General features: G+C 34.5%; 5 protein-coding genes across 5 annotated transcripts; all 5 read right to left on the bottom strand.

The window, feature by feature from the left end:
* Positions 1-1732: 1732 nt before the first annotated feature.
* Positions 1733-3207, bottom strand: LOC112056449 (endocuticle structural glycoprotein ABD-5-like). The gene is made up of 3 exons (XM_024096919.2): positions 2946-3207; positions 2175-2346; positions 1733-1861 (listed from the first exon to the last, which is right to left on the bottom strand). The coding sequence occupies exons 1-3, from the start codon at positions 2990-2992 to the stop codon at positions 1808-1810; spliced, it is 273 nt and encodes a 90-aa protein (XP_023952687.2). The 5' UTR covers positions 2993-3207; the 3' UTR covers positions 1733-1807.
* Positions 3208-4616: 1409 nt separating this feature from the next.
* Positions 4617-6268, bottom strand: LOC128198276 (larval cuticle protein 16/17-like). The gene is made up of 4 exons (XM_052882651.1): positions 6260-6268; positions 6060-6187; positions 5689-5869; positions 4617-4825 (listed from the first exon to the last, which is right to left on the bottom strand). The coding sequence occupies exons 1-4, from the start codon at positions 6266-6268 to the stop codon at positions 4772-4774; spliced, it is 372 nt and encodes a 123-aa protein (XP_052738611.1). The 3' UTR covers positions 4617-4771.
* Positions 6269-7185: 917 nt separating this feature from the next.
* LOC112057780 (flexible cuticle protein 12-like) lies at positions 7186-8424 on the bottom strand. Its single transcript, XM_024098325.2, has 4 exons — positions 8288-8424; positions 8071-8198; positions 7813-7993; positions 7186-7345 (listed from the first exon to the last, which is right to left on the bottom strand). Exons 1-4 carry the CDS (start codon positions 8294-8296, stop codon positions 7292-7294), a joined length of 372 nt encoding a protein of 123 aa, XP_023954093.2. The 5' UTR covers positions 8297-8424; the 3' UTR covers positions 7186-7291.
* Positions 8425-10412: 1988 nt separating this feature from the next.
* LOC112056356 (endocuticle structural glycoprotein SgAbd-5-like) lies at positions 10413-12291 on the bottom strand. Its single transcript, XM_024096812.2, has 4 exons — positions 12227-12291; positions 12024-12151; positions 11585-11765; positions 10413-10845 (listed from the first exon to the last, which is right to left on the bottom strand). Exons 1-4 carry the CDS (start codon positions 12233-12235, stop codon positions 10792-10794), a joined length of 372 nt encoding a protein of 123 aa, XP_023952580.2. The 5' UTR covers positions 12236-12291; the 3' UTR covers positions 10413-10791.
* Positions 12292-14424: 2133 nt separating this feature from the next.
* Positions 14425-15847, bottom strand: LOC112057821 (endocuticle structural glycoprotein SgAbd-5-like). Its single transcript, XM_024098759.2, has 4 exons — positions 15790-15847; positions 15587-15714; positions 14888-15068; positions 14425-14572 (listed from the first exon to the last, which is right to left on the bottom strand). The coding sequence occupies exons 1-4, from the start codon at positions 15796-15798 to the stop codon at positions 14507-14509; spliced, it is 384 nt and encodes a 127-aa protein (XP_023954527.2). The 5' UTR covers positions 15799-15847; the 3' UTR covers positions 14425-14506.
* Between the last annotated feature and the right edge of the window lie 6184 nt (positions 15848-22031).

Raw genomic sequence — 22031 nt, 5'->3', positions numbered from 1 at the left:
CTGGCTATCGCAGGCCATTATAAGTTTTATTTAACAAACAAAGTATCTAAAATATAGAAATATACATATTAAAATAAGAAGGCACACAGAAAACGATAGAACGAACTACGTTCGGAGTACCTCTGCGTGATCGAATCAGAAATGAGGATATCTGCAAAAGAACCAAAGTCAGCGACCTAGCTCAAAAAGTCGCGAAGGTGAAGTGGAAATGGCCGAGGCACATAGTTCGAAGAGCTGATGGTCATTGGGATCCCAAGGTGCTGGAATGGCGACACGCACTAGAAAATGCAATGTTGGTCCTCCCTCCACCAGGTGAACTGACGATATCAAAGGAGTCGCAGGAACTAGCTGGTTGCAGGCGATTCGGGACCGTATGTAGAGTGTGTAGAGTGTTAGTTAGAGTAGGCCAGTTGTATAATAAATACGAGTATAATAAATAACGAGCCGTGATAGCCCTGTGGTGTACGACCTCTGCCTCCGATTCCGGAGGGCATAGGTTCAAATCCGGTCCGGGACATGCACCTCCAACTTTTCAGTTGTGTGCATTTTAAGAGATTAAATATCAGGGGTCTCAAACGGTGAAGGAAACACCGTGAGGAAACCTGCTTACCAGAGAATTTTCTTAAAACTCTGCGTGTGGGAAGTCTGCCAATCCGCATTGGGCCAGCGTGGTGGACTATTGGCCTAACCCCTCGCATTCTGAGAGGAGACTCGAGCTCAGCAGTGAGCCAAATATGATGATGATGATGATGATGATGATATATATATATATATATATATAGATAACAAAGTACTGTACAGTAATTAAAAAATAAACTATGAAAACCGTTTCCAAGTATTTGACGCAAAAAATTGTTAGAAGGACTGCTTTATATGCTCAGAGATTCACAGAAAGGTGAAGGCCAAATCTAGATGAACTTGAAATCGACAACTCGCCCAGTTTCCGATTTGATTAAAATTTTAAATAGTGGAATCGATTAACCTCTTTGACCAATATGATAAAATTCTGCGTATGGGTACAAATATTATTAGATTCTAGCGTACACCCGTGACTTTGTCCGCGTTGAAAACACTCAATACGTATAAATTTTTCTCTTGAATTATTGAAAAATAATCTATTGGAAAAAACCGCTTTAAAAGCTGTTTTGTAAATTAAATAATCCAAACGTACATGGACTATGAAAAGCGAATTAGTTTAGGTATCTACTATGGATATACAAAACAAAGAAAAGTTTGGTCAGCATAATACCATGTTTATTTATATTAAAATAATTTTACTTCCCAGCTCTTCATAGTAGATTCTGCCTTCAGAACCGGCTAGCTAAATAAAATAGTCGTACTAGTTTTCTAGTACAAAAACAAAATTAACCAAATCATGGTACTTACATCGATTTTCCTTATTCCGCTTGCCACTATAACAATAATAAATGATATATAGTATGTTCACTTAAAATATTTTTAGATAGATAAATTTTGATTTTGTACAATAAATATCGAATATTGAAGAAAGGCCGAAACAGAGACAAAATACGGGTGACAGAGGGCAACTGGGAAAAATCAGCAAGGGATCGATAATTGTGGAAAAGCTTGGAGGCTGTCTTTTATCTAAAGGACAATCATACGAAGTCCGAATAAAGGCTCTTTTTATTATGGTTATTTATGAAAATAATAAATAAACGGTTTTGATAGCTAATACATTTAATTTGATATTAATAGTTAGATACCTAACTTAGTCATAAATTCGTTAAATCTAAAATATTGTTGTAACTGAAAAACCGATAACAATTTGAAAAGATTATTGCCCTATTTATCCAAGTAGCGTTGCAACTACATTACCGGGTACACCAGAAGTATTTGTGCCCTGGAAAATATAAGATTTTATGGTTTATAAATAATTATTAAAATGTTTCCATAGAAAGCATAAAAAAACCTTTATTATTTAGATATTGTCTAACTTGTACAAGTAATATTAGTGTTTTGTATCTTAGTTGTTCAGAATATTTCATTTATAATACGAAGGTGTGTAATACATTGTTTAGCTTTGGGTTCATTCTTTTTAATCGAAGGAATGTACTTGGTATGTACAAATATAACATATTTTTATATCCCGATCGAAACTATTTAAATTATGTTCATTTAGCAATGAAGATGGTGAATTAATTTAAAATACGTACTAGTGGTAAGATATGATATCCTCTTTCGTTGGCAGAGTATAAAACAGACACTTTTTCTCCATTTTCATTAATGTAGCTGTATTTACCGACAACTGACAGATGCTCATTCGGTTCACCCTCGTAAGCTTTTATTCCCGTTTCTTCTCTTTCTATTCCATTTGATGTTTTAAATCTGGGAAATGCATTTTCATTAAAATTTGGCGTCTGTAGAAGAAACAAAGGTATAGACAATATTATATACTGTAAAGTTTGAATGAATTTGAATGGTATGTATGGTAAGAGGACAGACCAACCACGTTGGAGTATATACACTAAAGAAGCGTTCATTGCTTTAGTTTTACTGTAAGCCGTACTACTGTAAACAAAGCCAAATGAACTTCCCGGACTATAAATTGTATATACCTAAATCTATAATTTCCCTTTTCATTTTTGTATACTTATTTAGAGTTACGTCTGTCCTATTGATGTTGAGCTATGTCGGTGACTGGATTTTCTGCGGATCTCCTCATTTCTGATTCGATCATGCAAACATACTCCTAGCATCGCTCGTTCCATCGCCCGCTGAGTGACCCATACCCTTCTTATGAGGCCCATAGTCAGTGATCTAGTCACTATTTAATATACGTATAATAAAACATGCGAAAATATAAAAATATGCGGGTGAAATAGGGGTTAAAAGCTTACATCGATTTTCACGCTGACGAAGTCGCGGCCATTCACAAGTATAAACTAAAAGACCATTTCGTAAGCTTTAGGTTAGTTTGTACTTACCTAAATCTATAATTCCCCTTTCCATCTATAGTATACATATTTAGCATTATTGTTGCTTCTTTATCCTTGTCTAAAGGAGCAGAATTTGCCAGAACAATGATTATAAAGCAAACTAAAAAAAGGCATTGCTCCTAAAATAGAAACATATCGTAAAATATTTGAGATACTTGTATTTAAAACTGGTCACCTTTTTAATAACAAACCTTGAACATTTTAAAACGAAATATAATATAAACTGATATTCAAACAGACATCTGCACTTCTCAAGGGATTGCGTTGATGATGATGATTTTATGACTTTGAGGCACTTTTTATACAGAGTTGTTATGAATCCTGTTACCTAATAGAACATGATTTTAGACTTAGTCAAGTTTCGTTGTAGAAATCTACAATTATGAATGTATCATTGATATGTATCATTGGTATGAATTGGTATGTATCATTGGTATGAATGTACACATTGATTATGAATTATGAAGAAATAGTTATTTGTTCAACAAGAGAGCTAAGTTCGTTTTAATTGAGAGTGCTGAGTTTGAATCCCGAATAAGCACAGGATTCTATAATAGAGATTCAAAGGCGCAAGAAGCGAAATACTTTGCTCTAGTGTGACACATAATTGTTTTTAACCTTACTAGTGAAATAATACAACATGTTATAAAAATATATTATATAACTAGCACACCCGGTTAAGCTTCGCTTTGACTTTTATGCACTTCTTCCTTACCCTACCCTAACTCTACTCTACGTATATAGTAGGTAAGCTAATTACTAAAAGGTGTGCATTTCGGAAATCTAACGCTTTGAGCGAAATGTAATGGAATAGGAGGGTCTCAAAGTTACAAAATAAAAGCCTTTTATTTTAGTTCTCGAGTTACGAGCGCAATCATTTTTTTACTTATTTTAAAGGAAATGATCTCTTAATTAATCGCAAAAATTTTCTGACAATTTCAGTAAGCCAAAATAATAAAAATTGCTTTTAAATTCTGTAGTTTTTCCACCGCTAAAAGCGAAAAAAGTAAATAACCATTTATTTTTCCTAAACCAAATGTAATCGGTCCCCATGACGCTTAAGTAACTGCAAATTTAGCATGTTGGGCTCCCCTACTATTACTATTAAATGGCAGTAACAGCAGTGAGATTTATTTTATATCGATATTTTTATTCATCATCATCATCATATCAGCCGATGGACGCCCACTGCAGGACATAGGCCTTTTGTAGGGACTTCCAAACATCACGATACTGAGCCACCTGCATCCAGCGAATCCCTGCGACTCGCTTGATGTCGTCAGTCCACCTGGTGGGGGGTCGGCCAACACTGCGCTTACTAGTGCGGGGTCGCCATTCCAGCACTTTGGATATTTTTATTAGACTACGGCAATCCAATTCCGTCCTTGAAATTAATGGCAAGCGGGCCGGGACCGGGCATCACGCTGAAACTATTGAAATTAATTTGAAAACTGAGTGAATTGAAATGAATCATGGCACGATTTGAGATCACGCATGTTTTAAATATTTTGTATTATATAATTATTTTTTACATAACTATGATAAATATAATTTAAACAATATAAATTATTCCGTCCCCACTCTAAAATGTTTCTGATTTCAGATAATATCAAAAAACGAATTTAACAAAAAATCTCATCAAAAAAATAACTTTACTATATTTATGAAATTATTATTGAATATTGAAATCAAAACACTCTTGATGCTAATACATTTTATTTGACATTCATTAGGAGATTCATTAAATCTAAAATACTTTTTAACTTAAAAGTATGAAACCTATAACATTTTTCGAAAGGTTATGATTTGCCCATTTATCCAAGAAGCGTTGCAACTACATTACCGGGTACACCTGAAGTCACTGTGCCCTGGAAAATATAAGATTTCATGTTTCATAAGTTTTCCTAATGCTTCCATAAAAAGTATAAAAAAATCTTCCTTCCATATTAATACATAGCTTAACTTTTAGGAGAAAAAATAATTATTCTGATGTATGTCTCTAAGCTGTAGTACATTAAAATTGCATTCATGAAACAAAAGCTCAGACCAAATACTTATGGACTTGTATCGCACCCAAATTCACCAACAAAATTGTCGGTCGTATTTTAAGAGGGACGAGGTAAACTCACACATCGACAACTCGCAATACAGACACGTGTAAGTTTTACACAGACTAATAAACTTATTGATTAGACTCGTCACCACAGACTATTTGATTACATGAAAAATATTCAAACTTCATTTATTGAGCTTAAATACTTGAAACAAAAACACTCTTGATGCTAATGCTTTTGCAGTTCCGGCTGAAGAATTGATTCTGTTTATATATTGTTCTTATTATTATTATAAACTCGATAAAATGAACGTATATATACTTCATTTAGTAAATTAGAAGTCGTTGACCAGTTTTTATGTCATTCAACTATACAAACAGGCATTTTTAGGGAGCTCTTTACACGACGAATACAATTACAATAATGCAACATCAGTTCTATAGAAACAGTTTTTATAAAGGCGTTAGATCGTTGAGCTTATACTTTGACAACGGGGTACCTAACCTACCTACTAGCGAGGCAGGTCCTTAATTCATCTGAGTACAAAAGTGCATTTTGTAAGTTGGACTTATTATTGGTATATATGTCCTCTTATTATAAGCTTAGCATAAAGCTATTTGAAAATTAAATTATGTTCATTTACCAATGAAGACAGTGAATGAGTCTAGAATACTTACTAAAGCTCCTGGTGGTAAAATATGATATCCTGTTTCGTCGGCTGAATATAGAATAGAAACTTTTTCTCCTTTTTCATTAAAGTAACTATGTTGACCGATAACTAAAAGATGCTCATTCGGTTCACCCTCGTAAACTTTTATTCCCGTTTCATCTCTTTCTATTCCATTAGATGATTTAAATCTGGAAAATAATAAAATTTGGCGTTTTGACAAGAAACAAAGATGCATAGACAATATTATGTTCTGGAAAGTTTGATTTCTTTGACTTTGGATGGAATGATAAGAGGACAGACCAAGCGCGTTGGAGTATATTACTAATAACTAAAGGAACATATATTGCTTTAGTTTTAGTTACTATAAATTGTACATACCTAAATCTATAATTTCCCTTTTCATCTATTGTATAATTATTTAGCGTTATTGTTGCTTCGTTATCCTTGTCTAAAGGAGCAGCATTTGCCAGTACAACTATAAAACAAACTAAAAAAAGCCATCGCTCCTAAAATAGAAAAATATCGTAAAGACATCTGAAATACTAGTATATGAAACTGGTCACGTTTTAGTAACAAACCTTGAACATTTTAAAAACGAAATATATAAATTCAAACAGACATCTATACTTCTCAAGGGATTGCGTTGTTGATGATAATTTTATGATTATGAGGCAGTTTTTATACAGAGTTGGAATGAATCCCGTTACATAATATTAGAACTAGATTTAGACTTATTCAGATTTCGTACATAAATCTAACATTGAATATGACAAAAATATATTTTATTAAGAAGTGCTTACTCGTCTTTAATTTACTTGTTTATTTAATGTAATCCTTAAACTGCAAGTTATTCTGATACGTCAAATATTGAAGTAGGTACTTTTAATTTAAATTCTTTTGAACAATAAAAAATAAGAGCAAAGTATAATTTCAATCTAATAGCTCGCTCACATTATAATCAAATAATTGCATTTATTAATTTTTAATCGACTTCCAAGATATGTTCGACTTTTGGTATGTTTTTTTTCGTGTGTTACTCACTCAATGTGTTCACATAATTAAAGACTATTGAGTAAATTAATGTATTCATTAAATTTTCATCATAATATCTCTGCTAGATAATATAGAAAAACTATTTTTTCAACTAACGCTTCCAAAATTTGTCAATTAAGCTCATTTAGGTAGAGTAGAAGTTATTTATTGTACTTCTATTCTCATTCTATTATCTTAACATAGTAGAAATCCAAGTAGCTGTCTGTATTCTTACGAGATCTTGTATATATACTAAACAATGGATTTTTAATGCGGTTTTCGACAATGATTTAGGAGTAAGTTTAACTAACTAACTAAGTCTAACATAATAAAGAGTGTCGTGGTTTAAAGTTTAAGCAGACGAATAATTAGATCACAGAATCTAGAAAATGCTAAAACTAACGCTGTAATTAATTCCATAGTAGATACTCGTAGGTAAGAAATAACATACACTTATGAAATTAGTCCACGTATAATAATTTAACCATTGTATATGTACTATAACAGTTAAATATTTCCAATGTATATTTAAAATTAAATGCTTTTTCTGACCAATGCGGTTTAATTTTTCTAGAGCCTTATTTTCCAAGTAGCGATGCGACAAGGCTTGGAGGTACTCCAGATATAGGTTCCTGAAAAATTTAAACAATAGGTTAGGTAGGAAACTTATTTGTTTATTTTTAATCTACATTTTCTTTTGAATGTGTTCATTCATCAATGACAGGTATGAGGTAGTGGTTTTATTTTTGCTCACAAATTTGACGAAAAAATACAACCTTGTTTGTCGAATTATTCCGATCGATGCCAATTGATTAATAGGTACTGTTCCTACGATATTTATTATTATAATAAGTTCTCTAAGCTATAATAAATTAGCCAAAATAATAAAATAAACGGTGAAGGAAAACATCGTGAGGAAACCTGCATACCAGAGAATTTCTTAATTCTTTGCGTGTGTGAAGTCTGCCAATCCGCATTGGGCCAGCGTGGTGGAATATTGGCCTAATCCCTCTCATTCTGAGAGGAGACTCGAGCTCAGCAGTGAGCCGAAAATGGGTTGATAACGTAACGTAATATATTAATAATGATGAGCACTTACTTCCCGGATCGGTGGTGAAATGGTGTACCCGTTCTCATCAGCTGAGTATTCAACAAATTCTTGTATCCCTTCTGTGTTAATGTAACTAAATCGACCTTTTACTGAAATATACTCATTAGGTTGACCCTTATTGACAATTGTCCCTATTTCATCTCTCGTAATACCATTTGATGTCTCAAAACTGGAAATTTCATGTGACTTAAAAACATTTGTAAACAATACAGGTCAGCCATAAATCAAGATAAATGTATTAAATACCTGAATCTGTAATTCCCAGTTTCGTCGATGACATACTCATTAGATGTTATTTTTGCTTCACTGTCCTTATCTATAGGTAAAGCATTTGCCACTAACATTATGAAACAAAACACATACAAACAGCGCATCTAAAACAAAGACACAAGTTATGGATGTTTTTGTTGGTAAAATTTATAACACACCGTTTTACCTCAAGATTATAATTATTATTTATTACCTTGAACATCTAGTAATTTTAAATATTCAAACTAGATAGACATGTGATCTTCTCAAGGGTTTGTGTTATCGATGATGGTTTTATGATCGGTAGGCTGTTTTATACATTTTTATGGTCCGTTATTCAAGGATTTATTTAAAATAGCAGAAGCCCTGCGGTTTCACTCGCGTAGTTCCCGTTTCCGAAAGAATACGCAAACAACGTGGATGAAAGAATTTTCAAAATCAGTTTAGTAGAGATTATCCCCTACAACCTCACAAACTTTTTCTCTATATTGTATTACTATAGAAGTATAGAGTTAAAATCCTTTAATATAAGTAACGCTTATATAATAATAAACCGAACCTAACCCTGCAAACTATGTTTAACCAAATAAATTATTTCTTGGGTTTAAAATATTTTGGGGAGCACCCTCATCACTTAGGGGTGTGAAAAATAGATGTTGGCCGATTCTCAGACCTATCAGATTTGTACACAAAATTTCATAAAAATCGGCCGTGCCTTTTCGGAGGAGTTTGGTAATAAACACCGTGACACGAGAATTTTGTATTAGATATATAAGCAAGGAATGATTGTAGAAATACATTTTTGTATGTTGGAAAATGGTGAGACGATTTCTTAAAGTGTAGTAAATGTGTGTTTGCTTCTTGAATTTATCTATATACTTAGATAGCTGTTGAAAACTGTAACTACAATAAACTTTTTTAAAACTTTATTAAACTTGAATATTTTTTTCAAGTTTTAATAAAGTAATAATAATAACCCATTTTTGACCGAATGATTAGCACTGGCATATATCATATTGATGTCAACAGAGCTTATATAGTGCTAGTCGATCGGTCGGTGCGTCGTGCAATAATTGTGGGTATCATTGTTCCACATGACGATAATCCGGTTAAAACGGAAAAGGAAATATTATCTAAATACTTGAAATCTTGATCACAATCTGCAATGTTGAGTAACTATTATTGTTGCGAGTTATCAATAGCTGTCGCTTAACTGCTAGATCAAGCATCGGATACAGAAGGCAGTTATTCTTGAGACGTCACGTATTGTGAATAGGTCCCTCACTCTAGAGCCCAGACCACCAGTTGCTTGGACACTCAAATTGTCCAATAGCGTGAGGGTTATTTTTTTTTTTAATAAAATTTTTAATACTGTTTTGCATAATAACATTTATTTATCAAGTCCAAACACAAGGTAGCTACTGTGAACCGTCGAGGAGTTCTCTTCACTGTCCCTCGTCTTCATCACCAGACCCTTAATACAGTCACAACCCATATAGGTGGAAAGTACTCATCAATACAAATTAATCAAGCCCAAACAAAAGGTGACTGCTGTAAATCCTTGACGATTTCCATCGTCTGTGTTTCGGCTCCATCATCAAACCAACTCCAAACCTTCATAAAGTTGTAGTGGTTTAAAATACCTTATGGAAACACTAACAAACGTACTAGCCGTCTCTACAACTTTCGAAAGTTCCCCTCAATTTCTCCAGGATGCCATCATCAGATCCTGACATGAAAAAAATGGGACCACCACGGAAGTAAACCCTACAAAACAAAAAAAGAATTTTCAAAATCGGTCCATAATTGACGGAATTATCGCTGGACATACATAAAAAAAAAAAAAAAAAAAACATACATACAGCCGAACGTAGAACCTCCTCCTTTTTGGAAGTCGGTTAAAAAATAAAAAGAGAACTAACAAATAGATGAAAGTGAAAAAATAACCTATTTCAGCGCTATCTCGTTACTTTGAAGAACAATCTCGTATAGTTTCAATCACTCATTCAGACGTACAAAATGGATCATTACGTAGCGTATATAGCTTGAAATGAAGATAGGGCCGCGGCAAGTATATTACGTTATTTTTCCTTTTCATTAATTAACCTAAGAAGAAACACAGAGTGCAGATCAGTTATTATAGCTTATATTGCTTTAAGCATTATGATGCTTTTAATTTTAAAGCAGATTTTTAATTTCATAATGCAGTTATTATTTTCTGTATTAAAGAGACACCAAAGAATACATAAGGTGATACCCAATTAATATGTCTGATGAAATATACTTTAAAATGTTATTAATTAGGTAGTTAAAGTACAAAATTTATATACCTAGGGAAATAATTTATTTAAAATTAAATACTACTTTACAGCAATAAAATATTTATACACATTTTTTTATTTATAAATTTGTTTTTCTATTTTACGTCACTTGGAACTTCCTCAAACAAAGCCTTGTATTTGTAGTCTCATACATACATACATACAATATATATATTATATAATATATTGTATATCTTAGTTTTATATTTAATATTAAATATAAAACAAAGATATGATATACATAAATAATATACTAATTATAAATACTATACTTATTTATTTATTATTATAACGATCCTATATCATTTACAATTAGTTTATTCCATCAGTCGCTTATAATAAATATGTTCAAATTAAAACACTGAGAGCGATTTATTCTCTGCTTTTTCTCCAAACTTCATTTTCCAAGTAGCGTTGCAACGATGTTTGCAGGTACACCAAAGGCTGCCCCCTTAAACAAAAAAAAAAAAAATTGTGTATTCCAGTAGTAGATATGTAATGCATCAATAGAAAAGGTAGAATATGAAAATAGCATATTACAAATTAGCCCACAAGCAAATTAAGGTCAAAACTTATTATTACGCCTCGCTCGTGTAACGGATACACCGTCGCTTACTGCGCGCGATCACCTCGCCGACCGTTTGACAGTAAGCACGAGAGTTTTTGAAGTTAAATGAGTTAGTTCCAACGCCAAAAGTTGAAAATGTAACACTGCTAAAAAATCGTGTTTTAAAAACGCTGTCGTGTGAACATATATTTGGGAATGCATTTGTTGTATTTGAATGCTTTTTTATCGGACGTTGAAAAACTCTCGTGCGAATGAGGGCTAACGCGCCTGGTCACTTTGGATGTTCATTTTTGGGTAGGAACGTAAACGCGGTGTTGGTGGTTGGACGGTGCGGTAATACATAGCCGGTATGAACAGTTTAGAGCATTACATATTCAACGTTCTCTTAAAAATCAGTTAATTGTCAATCGTAACTTATAAAACCGGCTAAGTGCGTGTCGGCCCACGCGCAGTACAGGGTTCCGAAGATGTATATCACAAATTCCAATTTTTCTACATGGGTTTTTTGGCTAATCATAGATTAAATAAGCAGGCCTTGAAAAATGGTCACAAAAATCCACATTATTTTTTATAAAGTATATAAAAGATAATGTGGATATAACCGTAAACAAACAACGCTTACCGTGTATTTAGGTGGTAAAATTATATATCCATTCTCATCAGCTGAGTATTCAACCATTTCTTGTTTTCCTTCTGTATCCATGTAACTATATCGACCTTTAACTGCAATATGCTCGTTAGGTTGACCCTTGTTGACAATTGTTCCCGTTTCCTCCCTCGCCATACCATTAGATGTCGCAAAACTGGAAATTCAATAATGGTAACGTATAATGGTCAACATTTAGAACCCATATTAGGCTCACTGTCGAGCACGATTCTCCTCTCAGAATGAAAAGGATAATTAGTCCACCACGCTAGCACAATGCAAATTGGTAGATTTCACACAATTAAGAAAATTCTCAGGTCTGCAGGTTTCCTTACGATGTTTATCCTTTACGTTGGTAGGTAATAGTAAATTTTCTTAAATGTACTAGGTATATTTATCTCAACAAGACACGTACCTGAATCTGTAATTTCCATTTTCGTCTATTGAATAGTTATTGTATAATACCGTAGCTTCGCTGTCCTTACCTAACGGTAAAGCATTTGCTGCTAAGGTTATAGAACAAAATACAAATAGGCATCGTATCTAAAACAAAAACATAACTTAAGACTATACTCGTAGGTAATAATTTATTGTAACTGCTCACCGTTTTGTGATTACCTTGAACATGTTGTAATTTAAAATATTTAAACTTATAATCACGCAGACATCTATTCTCCACAAGGGTTTGGTGTGGATGATGATATTGCAATCGTTAGGCTGTTTTTATACAAGTTTTTGTGATCCCGTTATTTAATACTGCCAGGTATTATAGACGTATCCAAAATAACTAAATCTGTCTTATTCGCCAAAGAAGAAAACGTTTATTATGGAAGGTTATAACTTTTCAGCAATACATACATCAATAAAATTGAAAATTTCTGAAGGTCATGAAATTATTAATTAACCTTTCGATCAATATTCTCTTTCAGTGCTCTTTCATTTGAGATCCTACTCGAGTATATTTGCAGACATTCGGTTATTCTTCCTCACTTTAAAACCCCAGAATTTTTAAACGGCTCAACCGATTTTCATCACACATGTTTACAAATAAGTCCATATATATATAAGTCTTGCTTATAAGTCTTGGAAGCCAGCGGTTGTCGGGCCGTACGATTCGTCCAGCACCTGCATTCTGTATAGTTACAGCGATGGGACATCGCTCGTTTCCATGGCAACGTCATTGTTATTGACATTTTATTTTTGGCATCCCATAAAAATAAAGTTCAAATTGTATTATAACTTGTTATAGGGCAATATTACATCGACGAGTATAAAGAACAAGAATCGATCTCCTGGTTGGCACTTGTCGACGGGCGAGGAGTGCGCTTTAAAGATAAGCTGTAATAAAGACTAATCATAGCACCCGTGCGAAGCCAGGACGGGTGAGCGACCCGCCCCACTCCGGATAAAATAAAGGCGTATCATAATCATACAAAATACGTAATCAATGCAAGGTCAACTGTCCTAATGTAAAAGCGCTGCTCATATTTTATGTTTTCTCTATATTTTTTGGGCTCAGGAACAAAACATTCATCCATGACAATACAGATCAAATTTATTGGATGTGATATCGGGACTTTAGTCTTTTAGACTTATAAGTATATTCGTTAAAATCTTTCACGATGATGTTCCAAAATTGTTTCTAAACATACTTATTATAACAATTATATTATTACTTGAACATTTTTTTTATAGTGCCTATACAAAACTTGTAAATTTATATTTAGGAAATTTAATCTTACATGGAAATAAGGTTAACTCAACATACATAGAGTTCATAAGTCGAATAAACAGTAATTTATTGTAAAAGGAGCTTTACCTTTTAACTCCCCCGCTGCGAAAGCGCATCGCGATATTGCGGTCAGAGTGATACGGGGGTATTGAGATACCCCCGTTGGCCGTCGCAAGCCATTTTGAGCAATGGCTTGCGAGGTAGTGTGTAGATTGTCCCACCTCGCCCTGGAATGAAGACGCTAAACCGACTTTAGAACTTGTACTGGCGAAGTTGGATGCCTAAAATGATGACTTACACCCTACGCTAGAAGAAGAGGATTCCAATCTCGTCGCACTAAAGCGGGAGTGGTTTCTTGCGCCAATGTCCGGCCACCGCATACTGTTAAGCTGGATTTATATTTGTCTGACGTGTCGTGTTGTGACGCATCAGAACAGAATCGGTTTCATACATTTTGTATGCGACGCATCAGAAGCCGTCACGACATGTCACAACACAGAAGTGTAAACGTTGCCATACAAAATGTATGATACCGATTCTGTTCTAATGCGTAATTTTATTTGTAATCAATAATTGTAATCTGTATAATTACCATTTAATTCCTAATTGAATTTTGGTAAATTATTGTAGTACTGGGAAGAGCGGGACCTTCTAATACAGGTCCAGTACTTACAAGAAGGTTCCAACCCTTTATTAATGTTATTGTAATTTTGATAACTGAATAAAATATTCGATGTTGGATTTGATCTGAGGACTGTTGTTGACTTAGCATGCCGAGCTTATGGCGGCAAAAGGTAATTACACTGTCAACCTTTATTTTCCTCGTGGAAAGCGAGTCTTGGAACGCCGTCGTCTCCTTTCAAATCTTCTTAATCTTTCTTATCAAAGAGCGGGACTTTAGGCGATGGATCACAGGTATCCATCGCTAATGGAGACTGATTGACAAATCCACGAACAAAATCAAACAAAAAAAATGTATGTGTTCAATGTATGAAATGTCATACACAGGTATATGTCATTTTGGTTATTACCAACGTATTTCTGCAGTCGTACATAATATTTTAAATAAAATATTGTTGGTTACTTATAAATTTATTTTAGTTTAATACAAATGATTATGTTGTTTAATACAGAAACAATATAATCATTTTCCATATAAACTCGTTTTATTTTCCAAGCAGGCTAGCCACTACGTTCCCAGGTAAAGGTGCAGCAGGGAAAGGTATTATATCCTGAAAATAATACAAGATGATTAAACATAACAATTGTTAAGTACAAAATAAATTTATTAGAGGAAATATTAATACACATTGCGTATGTACTCGTACGCAGTGACGTAAACTTAATAGTTGCAAATATACGCTGCCTATCCTAAGGACTTACGAATCTGTATTCAACAAAAATGTAGGAATCCGATAAAATATAGTTCTGTTAAGGCATGAAACAAACAAACAAACAAACTCACTTTCGTATTTATAATATTCAGTACCACTATAATTAAGCTATAGAATAATATTCTTTAAAATTAAAATATTAAGACCACTTACTTCAGGGGTTGGTTTTAAAATGTTGTATCCGTTCTCGTTAGCTGTGTATTCAACAATTATTTGTTTTCCGTCTTCATCAATGTAACTATATCGACCTCTAACTGCAATAAACTCATTAGATTGACCCGTGTTGATAATTGCTCCTGTTTCCTCTCTTGATATACCATTCGATGTCTTAAAACTGGAATCGGATTAAGTAAATCTTTTAATAATATTTGTATATAAATAATATAACTTTAAAATAGTTTAAAAACTAAATCTAGTCTAGTAATCTAGTGGTAAGAATCCAAACCCACATGGGTTTAAATCACGAAGTCTCGGGATCTATTCCTGGATCACACTATGATATCAGCTTGGAGTTGAGAATTTGGTGGTATACCCAGAGCCCGTTAAGCCGTCGCACTCAGTAATTATCATTAACATAATATTATCTATACTCATATTATAAAAAGGAAGGATTAGATTGTTTGTAAGCTTTAAATAAGCTACAAAACTACTTAATTGATTTGAAAAGGTAGCTATATTTTATCCCCAATTTCCTACGGAACGGGAAATACGCGAGTGAAATTGCGTGGCGTCTGCTAGTAATTGATAGACACAATGTCCACCCTACAACAAGCAAACAGCGAGGTGGTCTTAAACTTCATGTTCCCTCTGCTTTCGCCTATTATTTACTTTAACTAATGAGAAGTGTTGTACCTGAATCTGTAATTTCCCTTTTTATCGATTGTGTAGTCGTTATTTACTATGGTAGCCTCGCTGTCCTTGTCTAAAGGGGCAGCATCGGTCAGTAAGATTATCGAACACACTACAAACAGATATCGAATCTGAAACAGAAACATGATTAATGGTACAGATGCTCGTAATAAATAATAACTGCTCACCGTTATAGCCCAAGTTACCTTGAACATTTTGTAATTCAAAATATTTTTAACAGATCACACATCTACGCTCCTCGAGGGTACGTGTTGTAGATGATGATTTAAGATTGATAGGCTGTTTTTATACAAGTTTTTGTAAATCCTGTTACTTAATACTGCAAGAAATAGACTTATCCAAGATAATTACTGAGTCTAACGTAATGGACTTAGAGCCTATATTAGTCAGACATACCTTATTTTAGGAAGTCTGAAAGTTTGTAAGTCTATGCTCCTGCCGTGATAATGGTAAGTACGATATCCAATAGTGGAGTTTGAACTGTGTTTTTAATCCAAACTAATATTGTAAAGAGGTTTGTTGTATTGTAGGAGTAATTTCTGGGTCTACTAATCTGATTTTGAATTCTTCCACAATTATTTTACCTGTGAAAAGCCACGTAATTTGTGAGTGTTATAGGCTATATTTTATCCCCGTATTATCACAGGAACTGGAGCAAAGCGGGTGAAACCGCGGGGCGTCGGCTAGTGTAATATACTTAAACAATACACACATCACTATCTAGCGCTAAGGTAAGCGTAGCTTGTGTTATGGGTACTAAGATAGCTGATTTTATATCATATAAATGTAATGTACATATATAGTAGAACTAAAAACACTCATGTTCATCAAACACTGAGGGAATCAAACCCACAGCCGTGGATGAAGTAAGCAGGGCCAGCCACCTTTAGAAGGTAGCAGGTTTCAATAATTATAATAATTCAGCTACCGGAACGCTAAATACGATTAACTTGGCAGTACGTGTTTGCCGGTATAGGGTAGTAACTATAGTCACCAGACAAGACCTTTACCAAAACTTACCCGAAAGTTTATTAGGTCGTTTAAACCCTAATAATAATAATAATAATTAAACATAACACCTACGCCAGTATGTAGAGCCGTATCACGGCCCAGTGAATATGACCTCGGCCTCCGATTCCGGAGGGCATAGGTTCGAATACGGTGCGTGCATGCACCTCCAACATTCAGGTGCATTTCAAGAAATTAAATATCTCGTGTCTCAAACGGTCAAGGAAATACATCGTGAAGAAACCTGCATACCTGAGAATTTTCTTAATTCCTTTTCTTAATGTGTGAAGTCTGCCAATCCGCATTGGGCCAGCGTAGTGGACTTATTGGCCTTACCCCTCTCGTTCTGAGAGGAGACTCATGCTCAGCAGTGAGCTGAATATCGGTTGATGACTACGCGAGTATGTGTTGCCGGTTGTCACTCGTATCTCTTCTTTGTAATGTATTATAAGAATACTAGTAGACGCCACGTGGTTTCACCCGCGTTGGTTCCCGTTCCCGTAAGAATACCGGGATGAAATATAACATATAGCCTTTGTCGATAAATGGACTATCTAACACTGAAAGAATTTTTCAAATCGGACCAGTAGTTCCTGAGATTATCGCATTTAATCAAACAAACAAACAAACAAACTCTTCAGCTTTATAATATTAGTATAGATTCATCTGCAACTTCAAAAGTTCTTGACTATAACAATTATTACAGTACCTAATGTGAGTCCACTCATTATTACAATCTAATAACAAAAATATCTTGTAATAACAAAAATACAATTATTTTGTTAAGTGCCTATACAGAACGTGCTTTATGCCTAAATTAGTACTTAAGCAGCTATTATTTGCATTAAGTAATCATCATCTCACATCAAGTTTCTAAGAGTAATATTTAATTATTTACCTGTTGTCTTTTATATTTTTGATTAATTTGAAACTTGGTAACGATGGTATAAAAATTAAAATAAACATGTTTTCATTTCAATTTAGCTCATTTCTCTAGAATAATTTCAATTAATGTAAAACTAATTAATTCAGTTTTTGTGACGTGAAGGAGTAACAAACTTACACGCTTTCCAAGCAGCACCTCTTCGCAGCAGAACCTGCCTTTCGACCGGTGATTAGAGGTCACAAATAGTTAAAATTGCTTAGATACTAAGCCTACTTGAAATAAATTAATTTTGAAAACTACACATAAACTACCTATAAAATATTAGTGTGATTGTACCTACTTAGCTACTTTATTTACAACTTCCAGCTATTGAATACAATAGAAATCAAATTTTGGTTGTATTCATTATTCATTTCGACATAATACAGTTGAAATAAGCAGCTGAATGGTTGTCAATTTGATAACATGAAACCACGACAATACAAGTGTTCGGTCTATTGTAAAATACAGCCGAGATCATCGCTTTGTCTTTTGTCAATAGCTGCCGCCCATTATTGATATATGGCGGGTATCGTAATCGTGGTGAAATTTCCTATCGAGGTTTGTTAATGCTTCTGTGACATATGACATTGGATCATAGGTGACTAACAAGCTTTTGTATCGCGAAGCTTGCAACTCCCTTACATAAGATACCTTTATTGCCAATGATTGAAATACCATCTGTTGACCAAAAGTGGAACGAATTGGTGTGAAATAGCATTAATGCAATTAGTGGTGTTAGGTTAACGGTTAAGTTATTGGTCGTAAACTGCAATATTCAAACTCGAGTTACTTCTTTTTAATTAAATTCTACGAAACAAAGGAACGTTGCTAAATAGCGGTCTGTTAATGCATATTAATTAATTAATCCAAAAAAGAACACAGATTATTCAATCATAATAATATTATGAGAGTCGAGAAAGAAATAATAAAGGAGGCGAAATGTTGTACGTTGTATGTAAATATTACACAGGTACCTTTGTAATGTGAGACGGTTACTATAATAATAATAGATGCTTTTAGTAGGTTTATTATTTTGCTATACTAAATAACAAATCGTATTAAATTCTATTACTATACTAATAAAGGTAGATATACATAACAAGTACTTCGCGGAAGTATTAGTATTGTACCGTATACTAGCTAACGCCGCGCGGTTTTACCCGGGTGGTTCCCGTAAGAAAACGGGGATAATATATAGCCTATAGCCTTCCTCGATAAATAGGCTATCTAACATTGAAATAATTTTTAAATCGGACCAGTAGTTCCTGAGGTTATTGCGTTCAATCAAACAAACAAAACAAACTCAAGCTTTACGTATTAGTATAGAGTATAGATATAGATATAGATTTCTACAAACAACATAGTTAGCTCAGTGAAAAGGCTATTGTTGCAGGAATTGCGGGCACATGAGGCTTAAAATCCATGTCGCTGGTCAACTGGCGAACTATAGGACATTGTTGTATGATTATTCTCTGTTGAAGGCCATGATTTTTTTAAGTCATCTTTCAAATAAAAAACTGCATCATAAACTATATATTCCTTTGAAAATAAGATGCCACAAACACAAAGCAAATATACAATATCTTTTCTTACCCCCGACGCAAAAATAGGGGTGTTAAGTATAAGTTTGACATCGATATTTGTCTGTATATGTGTTTGTCTGCGGTATAGTAGCTTTCAAACTGATGGACTAATATCGATGCGATTTTTTTCATTGTTTTTTTCAATTTGAAAGCCAGTTTCTTTGCGGTCGTTCTTAGTTATGTTTGATTAATGTAGGCCCAACAGTGTAAGAGTATCACTAAAATGATGTAAGGCATTTTTAACCCCAGACACAACATAAAGAAGGGTGTTATAAGTTTGACTGCGAAACAATCGCAGTACAAAGTGCCATAGACCAGAAAGAAGAAGACAAGTCTGACGGCGATGGCAGTCTGTGTGTGTGTCTGTCTTTCGTATCGTAGCTCTCAAACGGATGGAGCGATTTTGATACGATTTTTGTCATTTGAAAGCCAGTAAGTAAATATTTTTCTTTTTAGCCAACTCACATTATTGCAACACCTTTTATACATTTTTAATATTATGAAAAAAATATCGGGCTTTTTTGGATTTTAAAAATATAAAATTTATACATCTTTTATCATACATCTTTTTTACGTCGAGGTAAAAACACAAGTGAAACACAAAGTTTCAAGCGCCACCTATCGTACTCTGTGTAAACTTTTACGCTCTCAGATTAAGACTATCGATGATAAAGGCTTTTGGGTTGAAGGCTTTTACGTTCATAACTTTGGCGATGAGTTTTCGGATATTTATTTAAGATGGCGTTGTTCACAAAATTGTGAACAACGCCATCTTAAATAAATTGTCACAAGAGCAGTATAGCAAAGATTACAGTGTAGTATAGCCAAGATAGCCCAGTGGATATGACCTCTACCTTCGATTTGGAGGGCGTAGGCTTGAATTCGGTCTGGGGATGGATCTCCAACTATCCAGTTATATTATGTGCATTTTAAAAAATAAATATCACATTTCGCAGCATACGAGTAGCTAAGATTTTCATAACTCTCTACGCCAGAGAGAATTCTATGCCAATCTGCATTGGGTAAGCGTGGTGGACTATAAGCTTAACTCCTCTCATTCTGCGAGTAGGCTCGTGCTCAATATGGACCCAATATGGGTTGTTAATGATGTTAATGAATTATTATTGTTTGTTTTAATTTTTACATTCATTATTTAGCTTAATCATATTAAGCTAGCTGGCTGGAAGAATTCGATCGTTCCTTTATTCATCAAGGGCAGGTATTCACCATCGAAATAAGGCAAATAGGAGCAAATCACCTACATCAACAGAGTCTGCCTTCCGAACCGGTGGTAGAATCTTTACAAATAATCAACGTATCAAAAGTGCTTGTAAACTGAGCCTACTTGAAATAAATGAAATTTGAATTTGAATTTGAACCTTTTGATGATGTAGGCTTGCCCAGTTGCTAGAAACCAGCCGTTTCGCCAGACACGTAGACACATGTAAGTGTATTTGAATAGATAAGATAATAATATTCATACACCAGCTAAGGTAAAATTTATAGACTCAATTCTATTTGTACCATCGTGTTCGACCTACATTTTCGTAAACAAACGATCGATTTTCGCCAAAACTGCACTTGGCCGCGGCATCGATTCACCAATTTAGTGTTTCGTGCACACCAAAGTCAATTTAAACCGAAAAAAACGTTTAACACCGAAAATCTGAAGAAAATTGCCTAATTGTATAACAGCGTGTTTGTCTGTTTTGATAGTCGAAAGCAGTCAAATTACTGCGTAGGCCACGGATATATTGCTAGAAGCGTTAGCTTTAGCGTTTTCTGTTCTGTGGTGTAGATGATACGCGGGTCGAGTTCAACGGTTACCGTGGCGGCGGCAGTTTCGTTCGAGCGGTTAAAGTGGCTTTTTCTTAAACTACCTCCAAATTGGTGATTCAATTACCCACCTAGATGTCGAAGAAATTATTGAATTATACATTGATCTGTACAAACTGCCCAAAAACACACGTCCCAAGTGCGCAACTAAAATATATCATATACTGCTCATTATTAGAGCCGTGGTAGCCCAGTGGATATGACCTCTGCCTCCGATTTCGGAGGGTGTGGGTTCGAATCCGGTCCGGGGCATGCACTTCCAACTTTTCAGTTGTGTGCATTTTATGGAAATAAATATCACGTGTCTCAATCGGTGAAGGAAAACATCGTGAGGAAACCTGCATACCAGAGAATTTCTTAATTCTCTGCGTATGTGAAGTCTGCCAATCCGCATTGGGCCAGCGTGGTGGACTATTGGCCTAACCCCTCTCATTCTGAGAGGAGACTCGAGCTCAGCAGTGAGCCGTATATGGGTTGATAACGACGACTGCTCATTATTAAAGTAGCATAAATAAAAACCATATTGTGAGTAGTTATAAGTATCGCTAACTATGGGCCTCATAAGAAGGCTCAGAGAGAGCTATGTTAGAGGTATCTCTGCGTGATCGAATCAGAAATGAGGAGATCCGCAGAAGAACCAAAGTCATCGACATAGCTCAACGAGTTGCGAAGCTGAAGGCACATAGTTTGAAGAGCCGATGGACGTTGGGGTTGGGGTCCAAGGTACTGGAATGGCGACCCCCCACTAGTAAGCAGTGTTGGACGATGGACGTCCACTGCAGGCCTATGTCCTGCAGTGGACGTCCATCGGCTGATATGATGATGATGATGATGAATTGCTTGGAAATGAAAGGTATTAGGTACATGACAGGCTACATATAATACCTATTGTTAAATGGTGATAAAGTAAAAAAGAAACAACCTGGCTGAGTTTGTTTTAGGCTCTTCTCGGATCTTTTGGAACCCTCGTAACTTGAATTTTAAGTTTTCGACTAATTATTATCACCATTATCTTAAGTATAATATTATTGCCTGATGTTTCAAAATAGCATGTAAACTAAGCCTATAGCCC

This window comes from Bicyclus anynana, chromosome 7, assembly GCF_947172395.1.
Source record: "Bicyclus anynana chromosome 7, ilBicAnyn1.1, whole genome shotgun sequence".
NCBI classification, from domain to species: domain Eukaryota; kingdom Metazoa; phylum Arthropoda; class Insecta; order Lepidoptera; family Nymphalidae; genus Bicyclus; species Bicyclus anynana.
Note: the sequence above shows the minus strand (reverse complement) of the source record. Positions and strands in the feature narration are given on the sequence as shown.

Bases quoted from the DNA above. Each gene is read 5' to 3' on its own strand.
- LOC112056356 (XM_024096812.2), bottom strand. The intron at 11,766-12,023 runs GTACGTGTCTTG...TTGAATTTCCAG, and splicing joins AATGGAAATTACAGATTCAG to TTTTGCGACATCTAATGGTA. The intron at 10,846-11,584 runs GTAAGCGTTGTT...TTTTTGTTTAAG, and splicing joins TTTTACCACCTAAATACACG to GGGGCAGCCTTTGGTGTACC.
- LOC112057821 (XM_024098759.2), bottom strand. The intron at 15,069-15,586 runs GTACAACACTTC...ATCCGATTCCAG, and splicing joins AAGGGAAATTACAGATTCAG to TTTTAAGACATCGAATGGTA. The intron at 14,573-14,887 runs GTAAGTGGTCTT...TATTATTTTCAG, and splicing joins TTTTAAAACCAACCCCTGAA to GATATAATACCTTTCCCTGC.
- LOC112057780 (XM_024098325.2), bottom strand. The intron at 7,994-8,070 runs GTATTTAATACA...TGAAATTTCCAG, and splicing joins ACTGGGAATTACAGATTCAG to TTTTGAGACATCAAATGGTA. The intron at 7,346-7,812 runs GTAAGTGCTCAT...TAAATTTTTCAG, and splicing joins TTTCACCACCGATCCGGGAA to GAACCTATATCTGGAGTACC.
- LOC112056449 (XM_024096919.2), bottom strand. From the start codon at position 2,992: ATGCTAAATATGTATACTATAGATGGAAAGGGGAATTATAGATTTAG. The intron at 2,347-2,945 runs GTAAGTACAAAC...TGCATTTCCCAG, and splicing joins AAGGGGAATTATAGATTTAG to ATTTAAAACATCAAATGGAA. The intron at 1,862-2,174 runs GTACGTATTTTA...TATATTTTCCAG, and splicing joins GATATCATATCTTACCACTA to GGCACAAATACTTCTGGTGT.
- LOC128198276 (XM_052882651.1), bottom strand. The intron at 5,870-6,059 runs GTATGTACAATT...ATTATTTTCCAG, and splicing joins AAGGGAAATTATAGATTTAG to ATTTAAATCATCTAATGGAA. The intron at 4,826-5,688 runs GTAAGTATTCTA...TATATTTTCCAG, and splicing joins TTTTACCACCAGGAGCTTTA to GGCACAGTGACTTCAGGTGT.